General features: G+C 42.0%; 2 protein-coding genes across 3 annotated transcripts in view; one reads left to right on the top strand and one right to left on the bottom strand.

Moving 5' to 3' along the window:
• Positions 1 to 1,164: 1,164 nt before the first annotated feature.
• Positions 1,165 to 19,024, bottom strand: part of rab26 (RAB26, member RAS oncogene family) — a 77,094-nt gene continuing 59,234 nt past the window's right edge. Inside the window, exons 6-9 of the mRNA XM_076760105.1 lie at positions 7,902 to 7,967; positions 6,860 to 6,916; positions 6,104 to 6,180; positions 1,165 to 3,075 (exon numbers count right to left, since the gene is read on the bottom strand). Coding sequence (XP_076616220.1) covers positions 2,973 to 3,075; positions 6,104 to 6,180; positions 6,860 to 6,916; positions 7,902 to 7,967 — 303 coding nt within the window. The 3' untranslated portion in view covers positions 1,165 to 2,972. The remainder of the gene's footprint in view (positions 3,076 to 6,103; positions 6,181 to 6,859; positions 6,917 to 7,901; positions 7,968 to 19,024) is intronic.
• Positions 8,209 to 17,377, top strand: LOC143339087 (uncharacterized). Of its 2 annotated transcripts, none has more exons than XM_076760104.1 (3): positions 8,209 to 8,245; positions 14,376 to 15,422; positions 17,082 to 17,377. In XM_076760104.1, the coding sequence occupies exon 2, from the start codon at positions 14,413 to 14,415 to the stop codon at positions 15,409 to 15,411; it is 999 nt and encodes a 332-aa protein (XP_076616219.1). In that variant the 5' UTR covers positions 8,209 to 8,245; positions 14,376 to 14,412; the 3' UTR covers positions 15,412 to 15,422; positions 17,082 to 17,377. The 2 variants fall into 2 exon arrangements, with proteins under 2 accessions (XP_076616219.1, XP_076616217.1); XM_076760102.1 differs by lacking the exon at positions 8,209 to 8,245 and adding an exon at positions 13,691 to 13,742.

Genomic DNA, 19,024 nt, shown 5'->3' with positions numbered 1-19,024 from the left:
ACCCCCACCTGCCCACTCACCTGAGATTCATTCCCAATCAGTGTAGCATCAAAATCCCCATTACAGGGAGAAGATGCTCTTGAGCTGCTTTCTGTTAACCAAGCAGGCCACGTTTTAAAGTATTACCTATGCACACACATCCAACCTTAATGAACTGCCTGTAACGCTATTTGAATACTTATTTTACTCTAAATTGGTTTGCTTTTAAAACAAGGCAGATACTAGAGTGGCCATTAAACAATAAACTCGAAAGCTGTATGTGTGCATTAGTGATGCTGAGCTGTACTTTCCCTTAGTTGAATGATATCATACAGTAGATGCTCTATAGCTGTGTCTGAAAACTTCAAGTACGTTGAACTAAAAGCAGTCCAGTGCTCTGGCACTCATGATGATATGTTTAAAATGCAGCAGGTTCTGGGTGTACTCTGGCATGGAGGAATCAAAGCGACTGATGATTCAGAAGGATAACAGAAACCTGGACTTGTGTAAAAATGAGTTACGTAAAAGGTTGAACTGGTTTGAAACAGTGAATAAAGTGAATACAATCTGTACTTCCAAATCCTGTGTGATGTGCTACTGAGCATGAAAAATATGAGTGAGAGACAAGCCTGACATCTGCACTGTGATTTTCTAATGCACAATATGAATTATGGTCTGCACTGCCCCCTTACACCCATGCTTCAGGACACGACTTCCACCATCACACTCTTTTATTGGATAAAGAAAATGCATTCATATCCACCTTTATCAGTGCTGATGGTGAAGCAGCTGAAGCCACTCTTCCATTCTCTACTGATCCTGAGTCAGTGCAGTCCATCTTCTGGTATGTCTAACCCAGAGCTTTCCAAGAGTTCTGGGGTAAAACTATGAAGGAGTGTGAGAGCTGCGGTAAAAAAAAGAAGGCGAGGGCAGTAAAGCAGGTCATTTGTTTCCAGCTGTGTGTAAATGAAAAAGCACCAAAAGAAAAGCCAAGTTTCATTACATTTTATAGACATGCTCAAGGTTTTGATGCAAGTTTCCATGTCACACGGCACTCCAAAGAGATGGCGCTATAGAAGATATTGTTGCACAATGTGATGGCAACACTCTGCCAGAGGGTGGTGGTGCAGATCTGTGTATGAGCTGCATCACTGGTCATCCACAGGTACCACTAACAACAACTGATTCACTGTTATTAGAGTCTTTATTATTGTGAGCACTGGGGATTGATACGATACAAATCATTTCAGCTAAGACACAGATACAGATTACAAGTTAACAATAAATGAATGACTTTGGATTTATTCTGAAAATCTGTGTTCTTCTGTACAATCTGTATATCAAGATTCAGTGTAACCATTGAATGTAAGCAACTTAAACATGTACTTCTAGTATTTCATGGTAGAATTTATACATTTTCAGAAGTATGAAACCATCTTTGATAAAACATCTCACAAAAAAATCAGATAAAAATGCTTGTGACAAGTTCATTTTCAAGAAGCTTCCACTGTGCGTGAATCCTGCATCTTCCCTGCAGACGATTCCTCCTTGAAGCCAACAAACAATAGCAGCGACTCCTCACCCATTACCAACTTCCTGTTACCTTTCCCCTTTCCCTCCTCTGGGGGTTGAAGCCATCACGCAGCATTAGTTCAGCATAGTTCCAAAAACAATGGCGACATCTCTACGGAGCAACAGGGACCAAAAAAACCTCAGGAGGGAAAAAACTGTCGCTTCAGACAAACCTTTTACCAGATTCACTTTTCTAAATTCTGTCAAAGAGAAATCAGATGTTTGGTGCAACAATTTGAACGATTTATACAATATATGCTCTACAGCTGAAAATTCACTGTGTAAGTAGAAAAAGTGGAGAATAATAATCTCTATCTCAACAATATTCAACCCGAAAGAAGAAAAACTGAGGTCCACTCATTGGCTTTATCTGGAGCTTTACACCAGATCTCAAAGTCTTCATCAGAGGACAGAGTGGATCTATTGAATATCAAACAAGTCAATGTGTCACTGAAGAAAGTGAGACTCCAGCTAGTCTCAAGGTCCACAATTAACTTTGACACTAATTTTAAAATCCAGCTTAAGACCATGATTTCTCAAGAACCCTGTTGGATTATGTTGCAGAAAAGACGTTTTATTCGCCCCTGTTACTTGTTTTTCTCCCAAAAAGGAATGAATGCTTGCAGTGATTTGCATGGAGGGACCAGCACCCTATTCCCGTTTCGTGCCATGAAGCAATATAACAGATTTATCCCCAAATCTGTAAAACACAGAGTAGAGGTGGAGGGACAATTTCACGTTTTGCTGATGATTTGATGTTTTACCTTTAATACATCTGTAGTTATGACTAAGGGCCATTAAAAAGCTCAAATAGCAGCTTTAAACAATCTACATAAAAAGAAAAGAACTCAAATGAAGTTTCACAGACACAACAGTCATGATCACAGGTGCAAGTATTAAAAACGGTTATGATACGATATCCTGTACATAAACAGCACACGGTGCCATTTGACAGCTTACATTAGGTGCAATAGTGTATCTGTACAAATGTGTTCATGAGATCTATTCATGTCTACTAGTTCAACAAGGTTGATTTAATACTGAACACACTTGTGTCTACGTTTGTTTCAACAAGACGCATTTACAAACTACAACGCTGTCAGAGCACGAAATTAAAATGACATTTCAAATATGTACATCACACTTCAGGTCAAATGGACTGAACGGGCTGTGAAGTAAACTTATAGCCGTATGTGTGTGTACATGCATGTGTATGTAGACAGGAGCTATATTACATTCACAGTTGCAGAGGAAAGGTGGGTTGGGAGAGAGAGCATGTTGGCCATATAACCACTGAGACACACTGAGAATCTGATGACAATTTCCACAGATTCAGATTTATTACTACTCTATTAGAATGTACCTGTTCTCTCTCTCTCTCGCTCTCACACACACACGCATACACACACATAGGATGTGGTCTACGAGCGGCAGCAGCCGGCAGTCCTCATTTCTTTGTCCACGTACTCCTTCAGCTGAAACTTTGGTTCATCGGGCTCCTTCATGGTCCTGTGCTTCAGTTCTCTGACAGAGAGACAGACAGGCAGTATAAACATGAGGCTATGCTAACTCTGCCACCAAGAGGTGACAGCAGAGCAGAGCAGCAGTGAAACTGCACTCCTGCTTTCCTTATTTTTGATACAATATCACACTAGCATTTTCTCCGAGGTGACAAGGTGTCAGGAGTCGCATCCTTATAGTGAGAGGAATCTCAAACAACTGTGTTAACTGTGTTACAGTCAAATTATCGCATCAATAACTGTTCATTGCTTCCCTGTTGTTTCTGTCATCTTCATTTTCTGGTTCAGTCACTATGGTTAGAACTGCTCTACCATCAAAGTGCAGTCGTACATCATCAGACCCATCTCCACCAAGCTCTGCCAACGCTGGAGAAGGGTCTGGCTACACCCATTATTATTCTGCTGAGGGGAAAAGGTGCTTGGGCTTGTTCGTATTTCTTAAAACCAATCACAATCATCCTGGGAGGTGCTACGCCCAGGATGCAGTGACGGTGGGCTTGCAAAATAGCTTAGGTGGGGAGCTTTTCTTGGTGGAAAACTTGCACGTGGGGAGGCAAGTTATTTACCATTTTCATCACCTAGGTCTGTAGCTCAGAGGTTGCTGTTGTTTCCCATAGCAAGGAGGATTTGGAAAATGGTAACACGCAAATCGTGGAAGGGAAGGAAAATGCTACCTGTAAAAGGCGGCCAACGGCAGGCTCATGCCCACATTCTGCATCTAGTTTGTCAGACTACCTAGTGTGTTGTCTTCAATCTGTGACATGCTATAAAACCTCACAGACTGGCTGCTGGGCCCTACATCTCAAAGCTGCCAAAGGTGCAAAATATTGAATTTTGGTCAAATGCGTCGAAATTATCCAAAAAAAAAAAGTCTGGTTATTTCCATTCAATGAAATGGTTCAGCCATATAAAACATCAGTTTGGACATTTAACTCAATGTCACATGCCTACCAACATACATGACATAGAAGATTTCTCCACTTTAAAATAATAATTTTACCTTTTCTGACATTTATTTAAGATGAGAAGGTTGATACCACTTTCATATCTGTCCATTCGACAACCACGAGATTGTTAGTTTAGCTTAACTCCATGACTGGAAATAAGGGTAACCAACTAGCTTAGCTCTACCCAAAGGTTATAAAACCCAGACATGAGTTGACAATGAGCAGATTTCCCAAAATGAGGCATTATTTCTTTAAAGCTCCCTAAGAAAAAAAAAAAAAAAGTCAAACTTTATATTAAGGTCTTAATTAGCCCATTAGAGCTGCCAGAATGCTTACTTAATGACCTCTGTGTAGAATATTAATAGAAAAACCCTCTTTCCTCATAAGCTGTAGGACAATTAAAGCACATAAAGTTTGTCAGTGGCTCAGTATCAATCATGAATATTTGCTGTTTGTCATTGCATCATTTTTTGCCTGTTTTCTGTTACTTTGAGCACTTGTGTGCTTTGTGCAAATAAAGCACTGCCAAAGCGAAATGAACAAAAACCTGTCGTGGAAGAGTGACAGAAGGAGAAGTGAAGTTTGGAGAGAGCTGACAAACGAGGAAAAAAAGAAAGCAAGAGATGTAAAAAGTGGAAAAGTGTTACCATGAGCTTGAACAAGAGGATGAGAGCTGCTCTTATGGTCTGTATCTGCTGGGGGTTGTGTGCCAGACTGCCATGCTATTCTTGGCCACATCTCACCATGCCAGCCTGTTACCATAACGAGGCTATAAATATGAAACGACTCCCACACTAACTGTCCGGCTCTACACATTTAAGCAAAGCACACGCTAATAATAGCATCCTCATTATTCAAAAATAGAAGACGAGCACAGTGTTCTTACAAAGATAAACTTTTGCTTTAGACACTGATCTCATATGGGCAGCTGAATGTGGAATTTGTGTCTCTGTATATTTGGATATTTAAGTTTGGCATTACTTTTGTCATAGCATCGGCCACCATGCTCAGCCTGTAAACTTGTTCATAAATGGTAGCTTGGCACATATGTAGATTACACTTCACTGGAAATTTTAGCCATGGTGAGATCATCCTGACTGTCTGGTGAGGTATGGTGTGATGATTTTATGGCTTCCTTTTCTGATAAAGCCTTTGAAATGTTCATTTGTGATGCTCTAAAAGTGTAATAGTAGCATAAGAGGAGAACTGTCATTGTGGCTCTGACAGTAACACGCTGATATCTGTCTAAAGCTTGCTAACATTGGCTTACATACACGCCATTAGCTCCTGGTCATGCCACATCGAGTAAGACTGCAGCAGCATATTGTCTGCAGCAGTCTGTTGAACTGAACAGGGCTTTGTTTAATGCTTGAAAATGTGTGAGAGGACGATTGTGGAACTGCTTTCCTCAGAAGTTTTTTTTGTCTATATGTCCTTTTTTCTGTGCAAGTACATTAAAAGTGATGTTTAATCTGGAGTCAAACTCCTTCTACGTGCACACATACTTGGTCCAAGAAGCCGATTCTGATTTATGCTTTTCCTCACGCTTAAGCACTGCTTTTAAAATGTTGGATTTCACTTCCATCTTATGTTTTGCATCCTCTGTATTCAATTTTCATCTTTATTTCTATTCTTATTTTGTACTGTTATTATCAAGTGGATTTTATTCTCGATCTTGTGTTAATTATGGCATTCTATCCCTGTTTTTGTCTCATTTCTCCTCTAATTATCAAGTGTGTTTGACTCTCAAACTATCCCTGCGTCTATGTTTGTGCTGTCTTTTTTATGTGAAGCACTTGGCGCATGTAATTATTTTGTTGAAAAGTACTTCAAACAACATAACAGTGTGATACAAATGAAGTTTGTTCTTATTCTTACTCTTGTTGTTAATGTTCATGCTTAAGCTCACTGGACATCAGAGCTACTGAGCTTCAGGTGACACACTGATTATTTTTGTGTTCCGGTTCTCATCACTTGATGGCAGAACACACAAACTCCCAAAAACCTCTGCGTGTTCCTGTTGCATTCCAATCAGAACATACTTGCTGTGCTCTTCTTATGTGGTGTTGGGTCTATGCGACTCACTTGGCCACTGCAGTGAAGGCCAGCTCCACATTCAGTCCAGTTTTAGCACTTGTCTCCATGAAGGGCACCCCAAACTCCTGCACAGAGAAACATCTGTTACAAGGTGTGCGTGTGCTTGTTTGTCATGCATGTATGAACACTGGCCATTCTTGTATGTCTGATCTTATTAGGACAAACTGTCCTCATGCTGACAGAAAGATGAGGTTTAGAATTCATGAAACTTTGGGAGTTTAGAGCTCAGGTTTTAAGTACCTGTAGAGGAATGAAAGGGTTAGTCTTCAGTACAACGCTGGCTTTCAAAAACTAATTTTCTCCCCTCTTTGTCGTAATTTGTAACAAAGAAAAAGATGCCCCAGGTTTAGTCATCTCATTGTGTGTGCGTGTGTGTGTGTGTGTGTGTGTGTGTGTGTACACGTCAATATTCCCGCTGTGTCTCCACCTTGACAGCTGCGGAGCCTCTGCCACGCTTCTCACCACAACTTGTGTTCATATTCACTCTAACACGCATCTCCGAGCTTATCTGAGCGAAACAGCCTGGAAAATTAAGTTAGCAAGCCCCCGTCATTTATTCAAAACAATAACAACATTATGTGCCTCCATGAATACTTAATTGCGCACACTTCAACACACACCCGCTCCATGAGGGGAGGTTTGGGGTCCGCGTGGCTGTGTGGGCAGATGAAGTACCGCATGTCTTTTACCCTTGTTACATGTGTCACATTGCGTGTGTGTGTGTGTGTGTTTCATGAAGCTCACCTTTGCCAGTTTCTCCCCCTCCTCTCGCTTCACCACCCTGTCATGAGGGGAGTCGGCCTTGAACACATTAGACAGACAATATCGAGTTAGAAAGTGTGGCTCACACACAGTGTCTGAAGAGCGGTTAATGAGGGAATTCACAGCAGTTCGCTGCCCATGTTTGACTTTCCATGTACTTTGAAATTTCTTTCAGCATAAGTTTTAATACATGCTAGTTATATTTCATCCTTTTACGAGCTGCTTTTTCTTTCTATTGTCCTGACCAACTCTCCTGGAAAAAAAAAAAACATTAAAAACAGAGGGAACTAAAAACAGGTTTGTTCGCAAAGCTGCTGTGGCAAATATGATAGCTATGTTACTGCTGTTACTAGCGGTTACTATTTACACAGATGTGGAACAAAATGAGCATTTTGCATGTTTCTGAAGAATGGAAGAGCGATATTCACAGTTCTTTTAGCTCTGTTTTGGTGTCCACCAGCTCCTGCTTAGACATTAGATGCCCAACTTCCTTCAATATCTAGTTGCTATCTTTGCCTGCCCTTTGGTGTGGCGGAACATGATAAACATCGATGGAAGTACTGTAAAACAAGTTGAGTCATTTCTATTGTGGTGAATACCAGGATAATTTAGGAGTCGGGACACCCTGCTTGAAACTGGCACAATCCCGGACGAACCCGGACGTCTGCTCATGGGAAGTACAACTGAAAGCTGAAAGCTAAAAGATGCTGATTTTCTGTGGATTTGTCCTCATAGGCAACACTGCTCACAGTACAGGATGTCATGTGATACATCGTGAAAGATGAAATGTCAAACGTCAATAGTTTGGGCTTACTGTCGCTTTTCCAACACGATGGCTTACCTGTTGAAATGACTACTAAATCCTCCCAAGACGTTCTGTGACATTTGCAATACATATAAAGTCAATCTGTTTCCCTGCTTCCAGACACATCATAAATCCCTCCATACACTCCGGATCCCTCCTTCCCTCCCACTATGACTCCATCTGTCCATCCATCTCCCATTGTTGGCAACAAGGTCTCACCTTGTTGCCCAGCAGCATGACGACCACGTCCTGCTGGGCGTACTCATGGATCTCTGTCAACCATGCCTGGAGACGGAAAGAAAGCACAGAATGGTGAAGAAATCCAAAACAGGGAAGGAAAGAGGGGCAAAGAGAGAGTAGAGAGGCATGATGGACGGGAGGGATTGGAGACAGATAGCGGTGACAGAGGAGATGGATGGATCCACAGAGAGGGAGAGAGGGAGAGAGACAAAAGATTCATTTATTGTCCACTGGCTGCAGTTCATCTTGTCTTCCCCTCCTCCCCCCAGATCCCCTCTTCTCTGCTCCTGCATCTCTATCCATCGATCTTCTTCCAATTACAGGTCAGTAGTCTCTTGGTGCTCTGTTACCTACCTTGGTTAAAAAGCACTTAATGTCTCTGGGGGTCTTTGATACTCTGATATACTTTCCTCAATGATACTTACTTCACAATAGCATACAATAGGCGCAGCACACGGGGAAACAGTAACGACAAAGTGCGTTTTCATCCCACTTTCGGACGACTTTTATGGCAGCCTTTGAAATGCCACTGGCCCGCCACGAAACAGACTTACACAACATGATGAACGAAGAGAAATAGCTGCAGTCCTTTCAGATCTGATTAGTACTGGACATGTCGTTCTTTACTGTCAGCTCATATTTCACACAAGTCAAAGCAGTCATTGGTAATGATTCATTTAGAGCCCGATTGATACATCAGCCAGGCTGATGTTGTTGACTGATTGGCTTATCACAGATATCAGTGTCTGTGTTTATGTCCAACAACAGTGAACAAGAAACAAGAACAAGAAATTGCCAAAGATACGTTTGAGTAGATTTCAAAACTGTCACCATGGCACTGGCAGTCCACCAGGGAGCACTGACAGGTTTATTTTTCAACTGTAAAATTTCCTGCTGGCTACTTACGTCTTCAAAATCTAAAAATCTAACTCATGACCCTTTTGACATGCAAAGCTGTGCAGCTTTCCAATGTCCTGCCAGCTTAGGAAGAAGTTTAAGGGTTAAATGGACTTCTCAGTCAGGAAATATTACTGAAGCTGTCAAATTTACAACTTTACAGGCTGCGCTGAGACTAATTTTAGCCCAGAGTAAAAAAAAAAAAACAGCCCTCTCATTCCTTTAAATGGAGTCAGTCCAGCACGCAGCAGTGGAGTGAACGCAGGGTGCTTCAGCGAAACAATGCAGGGTCACCTGGTAAAAAGCTTTAACATGGCTGCAACGCAGTGCAATCTGGCAAGGCTTTGGGCAGCAGGGGAGAATGTAAAGAGATGTAAAATCACGTCTGTGAGTACCACAACCTGTGGTGTACTGGTGTCTGATAAGGCTTTAAACTCATTGATCATGCTCCAACTGGACTTGTATCGCATACCATTGTGTCAGCGGAGCCTCAAATAACATGCCCCACCAATCAGCCTGTGTACAAGTGTTTAACTCGGAAGCCTAAAACTCTCCACTGTAAATCCAGGCTTTTTAAATTCATTAAAATCAGCTGAACGCAGTTTCAGATAAAAGAAAGTGGAAGGTCAGAGTAGACGAGGAAAAACTCCACTCTGGTTTCAACCAGAAAGAGGATTTACTCCTTATTTCTTATTTAGCTCCACAAATTGTGTACAGGCATCTTAACAGTGTGCCTTTGTCTTGTGATGATGACCATGAGGTTATAGTAAAACAGGATGATAATGCAGGCTACAATTCTTTACACTGAAGCAAAATAGCTGCCCTGCGTTCATGTTTCTAATTAGCGCAGATGATGATGGAAATAGTTTCAGTAATAGTAATTACTGTTAACATTCTCTGAGCAGCTGCAGTATGTGTGTGCCTTTGTGTATGTGATTAAATCTAAATCCAATCTCACCTTCAACCGTTATTCAGAAAGAATTCTAAGAGGCTATATTTTTTTTTTTGGCAGCAAAATGAATACTAAGATTTTTTAGATAATAATGAGGCACAGCAGATCACAGGATTTGTCTCAACTTTTCCAAACGGCCTAAAGTTTTGTTCACAGGATATCACGAAGGACGGTTAGGTAATCTGAGATTCTGCTATTAAGCCTGGATAAGAGCGAGAGGAAGATGGAGAAAGGTGTAATGAAATGGAGAGTTTATGCAACAGTGAAGTCAGCCTTTATGTGCGGTTCAAGGTTGTGTCAAAACACCTACAGGCAGAGAGAGAACAGGAAGGGACATGAAGAGGTGGGTGGTCAGTTCATCAGTGTGACAATGGTATTCAGGAAACTGGAAAGAAATACCGACAAATAATAGTAGATTTTCAGAAAAGAATTACATCATGCTGCTTTCGCTTCACCTTCTTTATAACAGTCTCTTGACATTCAGTTGAGCTGTTTGCTTTTGAGACTCTCTGAGGGAATGTGCAGCGCAGCTTTCCACCATTCATTTCACCAATTTATTGCTTTACATGAGGGCTTAAATCAGATTATAAAGGCTGGCAAACTCTATCTGGAAACCTGTTAGATGAACTGGGCGGGTGATGTCCATGACACGCGGGTAGAGAGGTTATCACAGACGATTTATCCAGATCAGTTGTTTTCAGTAGAGGTGTAGAAATCTATGGATCCCTAACCCTGATTTTGCTAAGTAGAGTTACCGGCTTGATAAACATGTCTTATTTTTTATATTCAGTGAAGAATCTTTTTACCCCTGAATTGCCTCTTGAGAGCATTTCCAAATTAAATTACCAGAAGTTTAATAAACACTGGCTCTGACATCTGAATCCAGGCCCCTGATTTCACAAACTGATGCAGGTAGCAGTGGTGGACTAATGTGGATGCCTTGTGTTTAGGTGTTTCTCTTGCTGTCGTACAGATTGGATGGGCTCAGGAGAGCTCTGAATCAGCAAAAAAAAAAAACGTTGTTTGAGCAAACTGTGTGACTTTATACGCCGAGGAAGCCTCCAAAGCCTAAGTGTGTGACTAGCTATGATACTCCGATCTCTGAATGCTCTCTCAAAAAGAAATTGAAGGGTTTCTTTAATCATTTTGCGAGCAACCCTGAGGGGATCAGGCTTCAAATCTCTCCATCTTTCACGGAGTTGTCTGTGTATCTCTGCTCAGCTGCTTTCTGTGCTTACCTATTGTGAGCAAATCTCTCAACTTCTGGAAAAAAAAAAAAAATCCTCCTCCTGCTCTTTACATTATCCCCACCTGATATCTGAAGTCGCATAGCTTTACACCTCATACTCTTTCCATTATAAACAATGTCCCCTTCCTTCTTTAGACATATAGATTTTGCTTATGACCCACGTCAGAAACTTCTGAAGACTGCACAAAGTTTTAGAACAATTTTCTAATAGTACACAGTGAACTGAAAACTTCCCAGTATGGGTTTTAAGTGCCAAAATACAATAAAAAATACAATAATACAACCCCACATCTAATATAAGTAGAGATGGCCAGCTGGTCAGAGAGCTGCTGTTAACATTTCAAGTGTCAATAAGCACATATTGACCACCTCTGACTGGTGGGGATATGTTTCATTGCTATTGAATGAAACAGCAAGAGAAAGGTCAGGTCTCTCTCACACACACTGTACATCAGACTCACATTTCCTCCTGCCTCCGTCCACCTCTCTCCGCGTGCATCATCAGACGAACCCCACTCAGATCAGCGGTAATCCCTTCCCTCGTCTCCAGGTTTACAGTATTCAGCGCTCCCTCCCCTGAGGTTTACATCACTTCATTACACAGAGATTAATGCACTGAGCCCTCACCTAGCAGCCCCGACTCTCAACAACATGCAAACCTGCCAATTACTTACACAGCCTTGAAAGGTCTCGGCGGCCTGTGGGTGGATTACAAGCCAGCGAGAGAAGGAACGCAGCTTCTGAGCTGAAAGTGATCAAACTTCAAAGGACTCGCTGTCGATACAGAGCGGTAGAGATCATACAGTATCTGGGAGCATGGGGGGGAGGACACGTGTTCATGTCTACATGTGATCACAGGTTTACAGTGGTGGTACAGCTTTCGACTGACACTTTGGCTTTTTGTACAATCGCTGCATTTTGCACAAAGGCTGATGAAGAAGAGTGAACGTCCTGGCCGTGGGCTACTGCAGAATCACATGACCAGTTTGCTGGGTGCGTATTTTTAGCTGTCAGAGAAGATCCAAAAAACTTGAAAATGTGAGTGCAACCAACGGCAAGAAAAACATTCTATCAGTCCAATTACAGGCAGTGTTGGCAGCACTCATCAGAAGCCATCACGCAATGTCACGTCCTAATTTGCATAGTTGCTTCTGATTTCTGAACTTTGTGGATTTCTTCAAAACAGATAAGTGAAAAGTGTAAATCAGTAGTGGCAGTATATCAAAATGCCTCAGAAGAAGAAATAATGTGATGAGGATGGGCTAGAAATTCCAAAATTTAAAGAGGGGAGAAAAATTTGTCTTTGTTTCTGACCATGTTTAGATGGGGTGAATAAGAAATGGCACCAACAACCATTTTGTCAATATGAAAACACGTACGACCCTTTTTCTTATGTTTCTCGTGGCCTAAGTTTTTGTTTGCAGTGGAAATCGGTGCAGTCTATGTACTGGGTTTGTACTACCACAAAGAGTCACCAGAGTCATGAATGTTCCTGCACACAGTGACACCTTCAAGAGCAACACAGCTGCACTGCAAATCAACATTCTCCAAATTGGAAATACAGCTACATTCAGCTCGCATGTTGCCTGTGTAGTAACAGGGCGAGAAAAAGTTTGTAGAACTTGGTTAGCAGGCAACCTCCATATCACTAGCTGCAAAGTATTGTGCAAATAAAAAACTGCTCTGATGATGGCACTAGATGAACTTTGGCATCATCAAAGTGAGTACAATTCATTCATTAGTACAACATTTCATAGCAATCCATCCAGAGGTTGCAGATACTTTACTCAAAGACAGAATTTCAACCTCATGTAGGCATGAGAGGAAAAGTCAAGGGATCATCAGAGTCAGCAGGAGTGATCCTCTGGAGATCAGGAACATAGAAAGTTTCATGGCAATCCATCCAACAGTGGTTGAGCTATTTCAGTCTGGATCAGTGTGGTGGGCCAGTGACCAACAGACGGTCATTGGAGCCACTAGTGTGGCTACAATATGTTTTTCCCTGCACCTGCAGCTGAGTCTGTAAAGCAAAGAGAAGTTAGCGATGACATGCTTGTCTGTAATTGGTGTTTATCTAAATAGGGCTCACTGGATTTGAGGCACTGTGCAGAGCAGGTGGTCGAAATGCAAAGCACCAATACTGCACCCTACCAAGCATCCAAAACCACGAGACGCTGCAAAGACAACAGAAGGGACTGGGATTACACTCAAAGCACTGAAAGTTACTTTTGAAACACTCAGCAGCAAAGTTTCTTCTCGAATGAACTGGCTTCACTCACATACTGTTCCTCTTGATGACGGAGAATTAGAAGAGTTATGTTGATTCACAATGAAACAGCTCTGGATTGTTACTAAAAACAGTAAAATACTCGTTCACAGTGAGGTCATGCACGGTCTTAGACTTTTTTCATTTATGGTCCATTGGATTAAATGTCTTAGAGCTGTGTGAAATCCACTGTATACTTTCTCACAGTGCTCTTACTTCATGCTGTTGTGAAAAAGCTGTTGATCAACCCTGACTGGGGTGTGTGTGTGTGTGTGTGTGTGTGTGTGTGTGTGTGTGTGAAATGGGCTGTCGGTTTCTGGGCGTTAGTTAGAGGAAGCTGTGGTCAGATGAGGGGGAATAAATAGACACACACACGCAGTTTGATATTAAGAAAGGGACAAGAGAAAGAGATTAGTCTGGATTGAACGGGAACTGAGGATCGACACGGCTCTACAGGTAAAACAAGTTTTGGGGTCTTACAAATTGAGCATTTCCCATCCTTAAGTACCAAATTTTGTACTAAACTGCTTTCAGATCAGTTTTTCTGTTTACACAGGATCAGTCATTGGCACGTTTATTGATGTGTTCAATACAGATGATGTTTAATCAAACCAACTATTTAATAGAATTTAAAGCAAAACTGTGCAACTTTATCCTCTTAAGTAATGAAATTCAATATACTGAGAGGTTTTCCTGCTCCAGTCATACTTGATCTGTTATATTTAGCTTATACTGGCTAATAATGGCTAATGTTAGTAATCCTGGGGCTATTATACGGCTGCATGAAGCACATTACTGAGTCAGTTGATGATGACTTTATGACTCTTCTTCACTTGTGCTACTATTAGAATAACAGCTAAAAGCAAAACAATGATCGCATTTATTTATATAACTATCTATAAAGATGTCATAATCGCCTTTTCAAATTAAAACGGATCAGTTGATCAACAAAAGACGCTGCTTGTGAAATGTGTGAAACTCTATTTGAGAAGTCGTGATGGGTGTTTTCTGTTCCTTTTTTCAAAACTGAAACATCCTGACCTCCTCACCTCTCACTTTCTATGTTTTTCTTCTATTTATGCTCACCAGACCTGACAAACACTGAGGTCTCACCCCTTCAAGGAAGATGAATAAATGCTCCGCTGCTCACCCAGCTGCTGCCAACTACACTAAATGCTCTCAGATGAGTAAAACAGTGGCTAATGCTGATCATGTGGGCCTCAGGGCACAGAGCAGAGACTGCAAGAACAGACAGGGAGCAGGAAAAGCCACAGCGCACAGCCAGGAGCCCAGACAGCGCACTCTCTCAATGGTCTCCACCTCCGCTGTGACCCCATGTTCTCATCAGCGGCGGTGGTCAGCTGACCTTTGCAAGCGTGGAACCTCTCCCGTCATTACTGTGAGGAAGAGCAAGAAGGAACCGCAGCCCCCTCAGCGTGATGCGTCCCTCCTCCAACCTAACACAGCATCCTATCTTTCAACCAAACGCTACTCCTGCCCCTCCATTGGGGCCTTTAGCTCACGGTATCACCCACACTCCTCTTCCTCCTCGTCCTCCACCTCTTCCTGCTCCTCTCCTCCTCCCGTCCCTACATCTGCCATCACTGGTCACGACCCTCTCGGCTGGAAGTTGCGCCCCAAGTCCAGCTTCAGCTCCTCACAGGCTCGCACTAAAAGGCTGTCCCTGCAGATTCCCCTCCCAGTCATTCCTGACCTCAAAACGATTCCTGCACCAAACTCTCAGTCCGACAACACTCCTAATCCAGACCGCTCTAAACCCAAACCCCCTCTCAGACCCAAACCAACCCGTCGCCACTCAGACTCCTCAGCCTTGCTCAGATCTCTGTCGACCCCTCAGCCTGTGGTGATGCTAGAGGAGCTCTGCGCTGTGCATCTCCGCACAGTCACCGTTTCAGACGACGTTTTCAGCGAGGGGAACAAAGAGGAGGTGAAGGTGACCACTCGGCCCCGCAAAATACCACCACCTGTTCCACAAAAAACTCCCACGGCAAAACAGGTAGCACAGCTGATTGCTCATTCACGCCAGTGCTGTACAACTAAAGAAGAAAACATTTACACCAGTGTCATGAGGCCAAAACCTAAACCGGCACACGCTCCTGCATGAGAGAAGGACTGGTAAGCATGAAAATCTCCCAATACTGACCCATGAAGAAAGAATAAAGCTGGATTAACACCTACACAAGTGCTACAAACTTTCACAAATGGTTGTGGCACATGATTCAGTCGCACCTTTTTTTGTGCCTTAAGACGTACACATGCGCGAGTCCCAGATTCGCTGTATTTTTCTGACAAAGTAGTGCAACATAGTGCCATAAAAATGATTTCATATATTCTTACTGATGTACTCACAGTTAATATAACGCTCCTTGTAAGCCGTCCTGCCCTTGATGGTGTAGCACTCAAACGGCTTTGACCCGCATTGTCCTGAACAGCAGTGTCTTCCAGAAATGATCTTTATAATAGCTCATTTCCGAAATGGGATTTCTATTAAAATAATGAGATGTTGTTAACCAACATACCTGGAAAATTGCAAAAATGTTTAACGCAATATTTCCTTAACCTTAAGATAGACATTAGACTTCTATTACTAGATTTGTGAAAGAAATGTGCAGACTTACATATTTTGGTGCTAATATGCTAAAGGAAATGTGGTATAAAGGCAGAGCTGGACATGGAAACTATATTTATGTGTGATTAGAAATGTGTACATCCAACGGTGTCGAGCATGCCCATGGAAAAATATTTATTTTTTATACTAACATGGAGAATAACTTCCAGCTTCAATGATTTAAACCTGTTACTAACCCTAACCCTAACCCTAACCCTAACCAAATGGAAACCCAAAGGCACAAGTGAAGTGCTGTCAAGAGCAAACCAACAGGCGGCGATATAAGCTTAACCCTAAAGCAATACTGGACAATCACATGCCTGAAAAAAAGCTGTTACCGGTAGGCTACCTGCAACAAAAGGTCCAAACCAGGATGATGGTGGTTGGGTCTGCGTGTTGGGAGTGTTACAATATGCAGCACTGAGCTCTGTGGAGCATTCTGGCACCTCTGTTCCTCAGTACAGTGAAAGGGTAACTGTACATTTATTTGTAAACATATCAAAAGTTCTACTAGCAAGGTTAGCAACAGTACTATTTCTCCACATCCGCCATTGCATGAAATGTTGCCGCATGCACACAAAAGAAATAATGGTGCACACTCTAATGTCGCAAGCCAAAAGTTTCTGAATATCTTCCCAAGAGGTCTAAACACATAGAAAAAGCTAGATATCAAGACTTTTAGCTTGGATCAAGCTCCAAAAACACTGCATCCTACGCTTCCCATAATGCAACAGGATTCCATCTTTTAGTTGAGTCTCACTGCCTGGTGAACGCTTACGTCCATCTGACTCCCTCGTTTGTAAGGCAGGGTTTCTCTTAAAATGTCCTTTAGCTCAAGCCAAGATAACCCTTATGACATCATCAGGAGTAGTTTCTTTACAGGAACTGAAACACCCTCAAGATGAAGCAACTCAAGACGATGTTTTTAAACTGTTGGTGTTTACACTATCAGTAAATGCATGTTGTTTTCTTCAAAAAACAAAAACAAAAAGTGTTATTGATGAAAATTATGCAGAGCATTGTCTTCAGAGTTTGCTGAAGATGTAATTGTAGATGCCTGAGTGCCTCTCACCCTGATTAGCTTTTGATTGATTCCCCTCACTGAGAGGAGAGGATGGGCTTCAGGGTGTCAGTCAATAGTAACAGCATTGTCTGTGTTTGAGCAGGGCTGCGTGTGGATCCCAGCTGCGACAGGGAGAGGTCCACTCCACGCTCCCCTGGCTGAGAAGAACACCTGAGACTTCTTCAACATTCAACACCATTAACTACCAGGACCAATCTTACAGATTACGGACTGTACTGTATGTCCAAGGGAGGGGACACAGCTGCCCTCTGCCACGAATGAACACTCATTTGCATGATGTTTTATCTCAATAGTTAGCTTCACTTCTGTATTCTGTGGAAATCTGACTATTCTTTGTGTGAGTTACAAGCATTGTGATTTTATGGCCATGTGGTGCTACTAAAACAAACCCTCCAGATGTTGCAGTTCCTGCAGGTTGCTAATAGAGATAATAAATCACTAAATTTCCCTTTAAGTTGCTGCTGTGTATTTGCCTGTGCAGTGTGTGGAATTTGCCTGATGACACCTGATTTACCAGCTCTCGCAAACAGCAAATAAACAGATGGAAATAATCATGAATCAGCTTTTCCCGTTTTTTTCTTTCCCTTCCTTCCTGTCAAAATAAAAGCTAAAGCTGGTTAAACATTTCACGCCGGCATGTCTTTACTGTTTGGATGTATGTTGTGGATAATTTGACCTGTTAATAGATGAACAAATCTCTGCAAAGAAAAATTCATGCTTCTGTGATTTTTTATCGCGGTCCCCATGGTCTGATGTTTCCGACACTGTGCCTCCAGATGAATTGCTGCCGCTATGCTCCAGTTCAGACTTGGCAGGCCATTACAATAAACAATACAATACTTGGGTAAACCTCGGTGTTTGCCTGACAGAAGCACAGCCGCACTCACACGGCACAGCAGCAAAACCTAACTCGTGGCTGCAATGTGACTGGAATAGTACGCAGGCTTCGCACAGGTGCAAAGTGCTGAGGACCTCGCTGCTTATCTCAGGTCAGTCAAATAAACAGAAAAATGGGCTCCAGACAGTCAAGAAGCTTCAAGTTTTCAGACCGTCTAATCACAAAGCAACAGCTGCTCACAAGGAAATCACTGGGAAATAGCAAAAAAAAAAAAATAAACACAACTATGTTATTACTTTGTATTTACTGGTGGCAACTACAAACAAGAAAAAAAGTCGTACTAAAGCCAAGTAATACTCATCAGAGTGTGCACATGGTGTGCTTTTACAGCAACAACAGAGGGGACAAATTGGCAGTTTGAACGAGTGAAAGGATCCAAAAGAAAATGTTAAAAAAAAAAAAAACTGCCAAAACATCAGTCTGAAGCCAGACTGCAGCCTGCCCAGGTTTGCAGATTTAGCATATATTCACATTATCTACTGCTGACACACTTGGAAGAATCAGTTGAGACAGTGTTAAAGGAAACCGAACCAGAGGGTTTATACGGGTCCCAAAGCGCTCTTTTATTTTCCCAGAGAGGAGCTGAATGGGAAGCTTCCCGTAATTTGGTCCTATAAGGGAAATGGAGACGGCGTACACCTCGGTACGCTTCCAATTAATGGAATTCCAACTTAAAGAGTCTTTTACTCAGTACACATGCAAACATGAAAAGGGACTCTGTGTGTGGAAATACATGCATTTTCAGCAAAAAAAAAAAAAAAAAAAAAAGATTACTGGGTTTTCAAAGGCTTTCTGTCAGGTTTTTCAATCCAATCATCATCAAGGGATTTTTTTTTATTGTTCATGAAGTTAGGAAGCTGACGACACAGAAAAAAGATAAAAACCGTTAACAGGCACCTTATGCATCTGTATGAGATGCACCACTATAGTATATGGTATGAAAGCTAATTCTTGGTTTTGGGATTAGTGAAAAATAATCTTAACTTCAGGTCCACTTCGTAGCTTTTTCAGAGCTTTCAACGACATCTCAAACCAAGACATGTTTACAATCTCAACCCAACAATACGAGCACTTGTGTCACTCACTGAGGAAGACTTGCAGATAAAACTGAAAGCCCAGTAATGTTA

Source organism: Chaetodon auriga, chromosome 20, assembly GCF_051107435.1.
Source record: "Chaetodon auriga isolate fChaAug3 chromosome 20, fChaAug3.hap1, whole genome shotgun sequence".
In the NCBI taxonomy this organism is placed as follows: Eukaryota; Metazoa; Chordata; class Actinopteri; order Chaetodontiformes; family Chaetodontidae; genus Chaetodon; species Chaetodon auriga.
The sequence above is the reverse complement of the archived record's forward strand: the minus strand, read 5'-3'. Positions and strand labels throughout refer to the sequence as shown.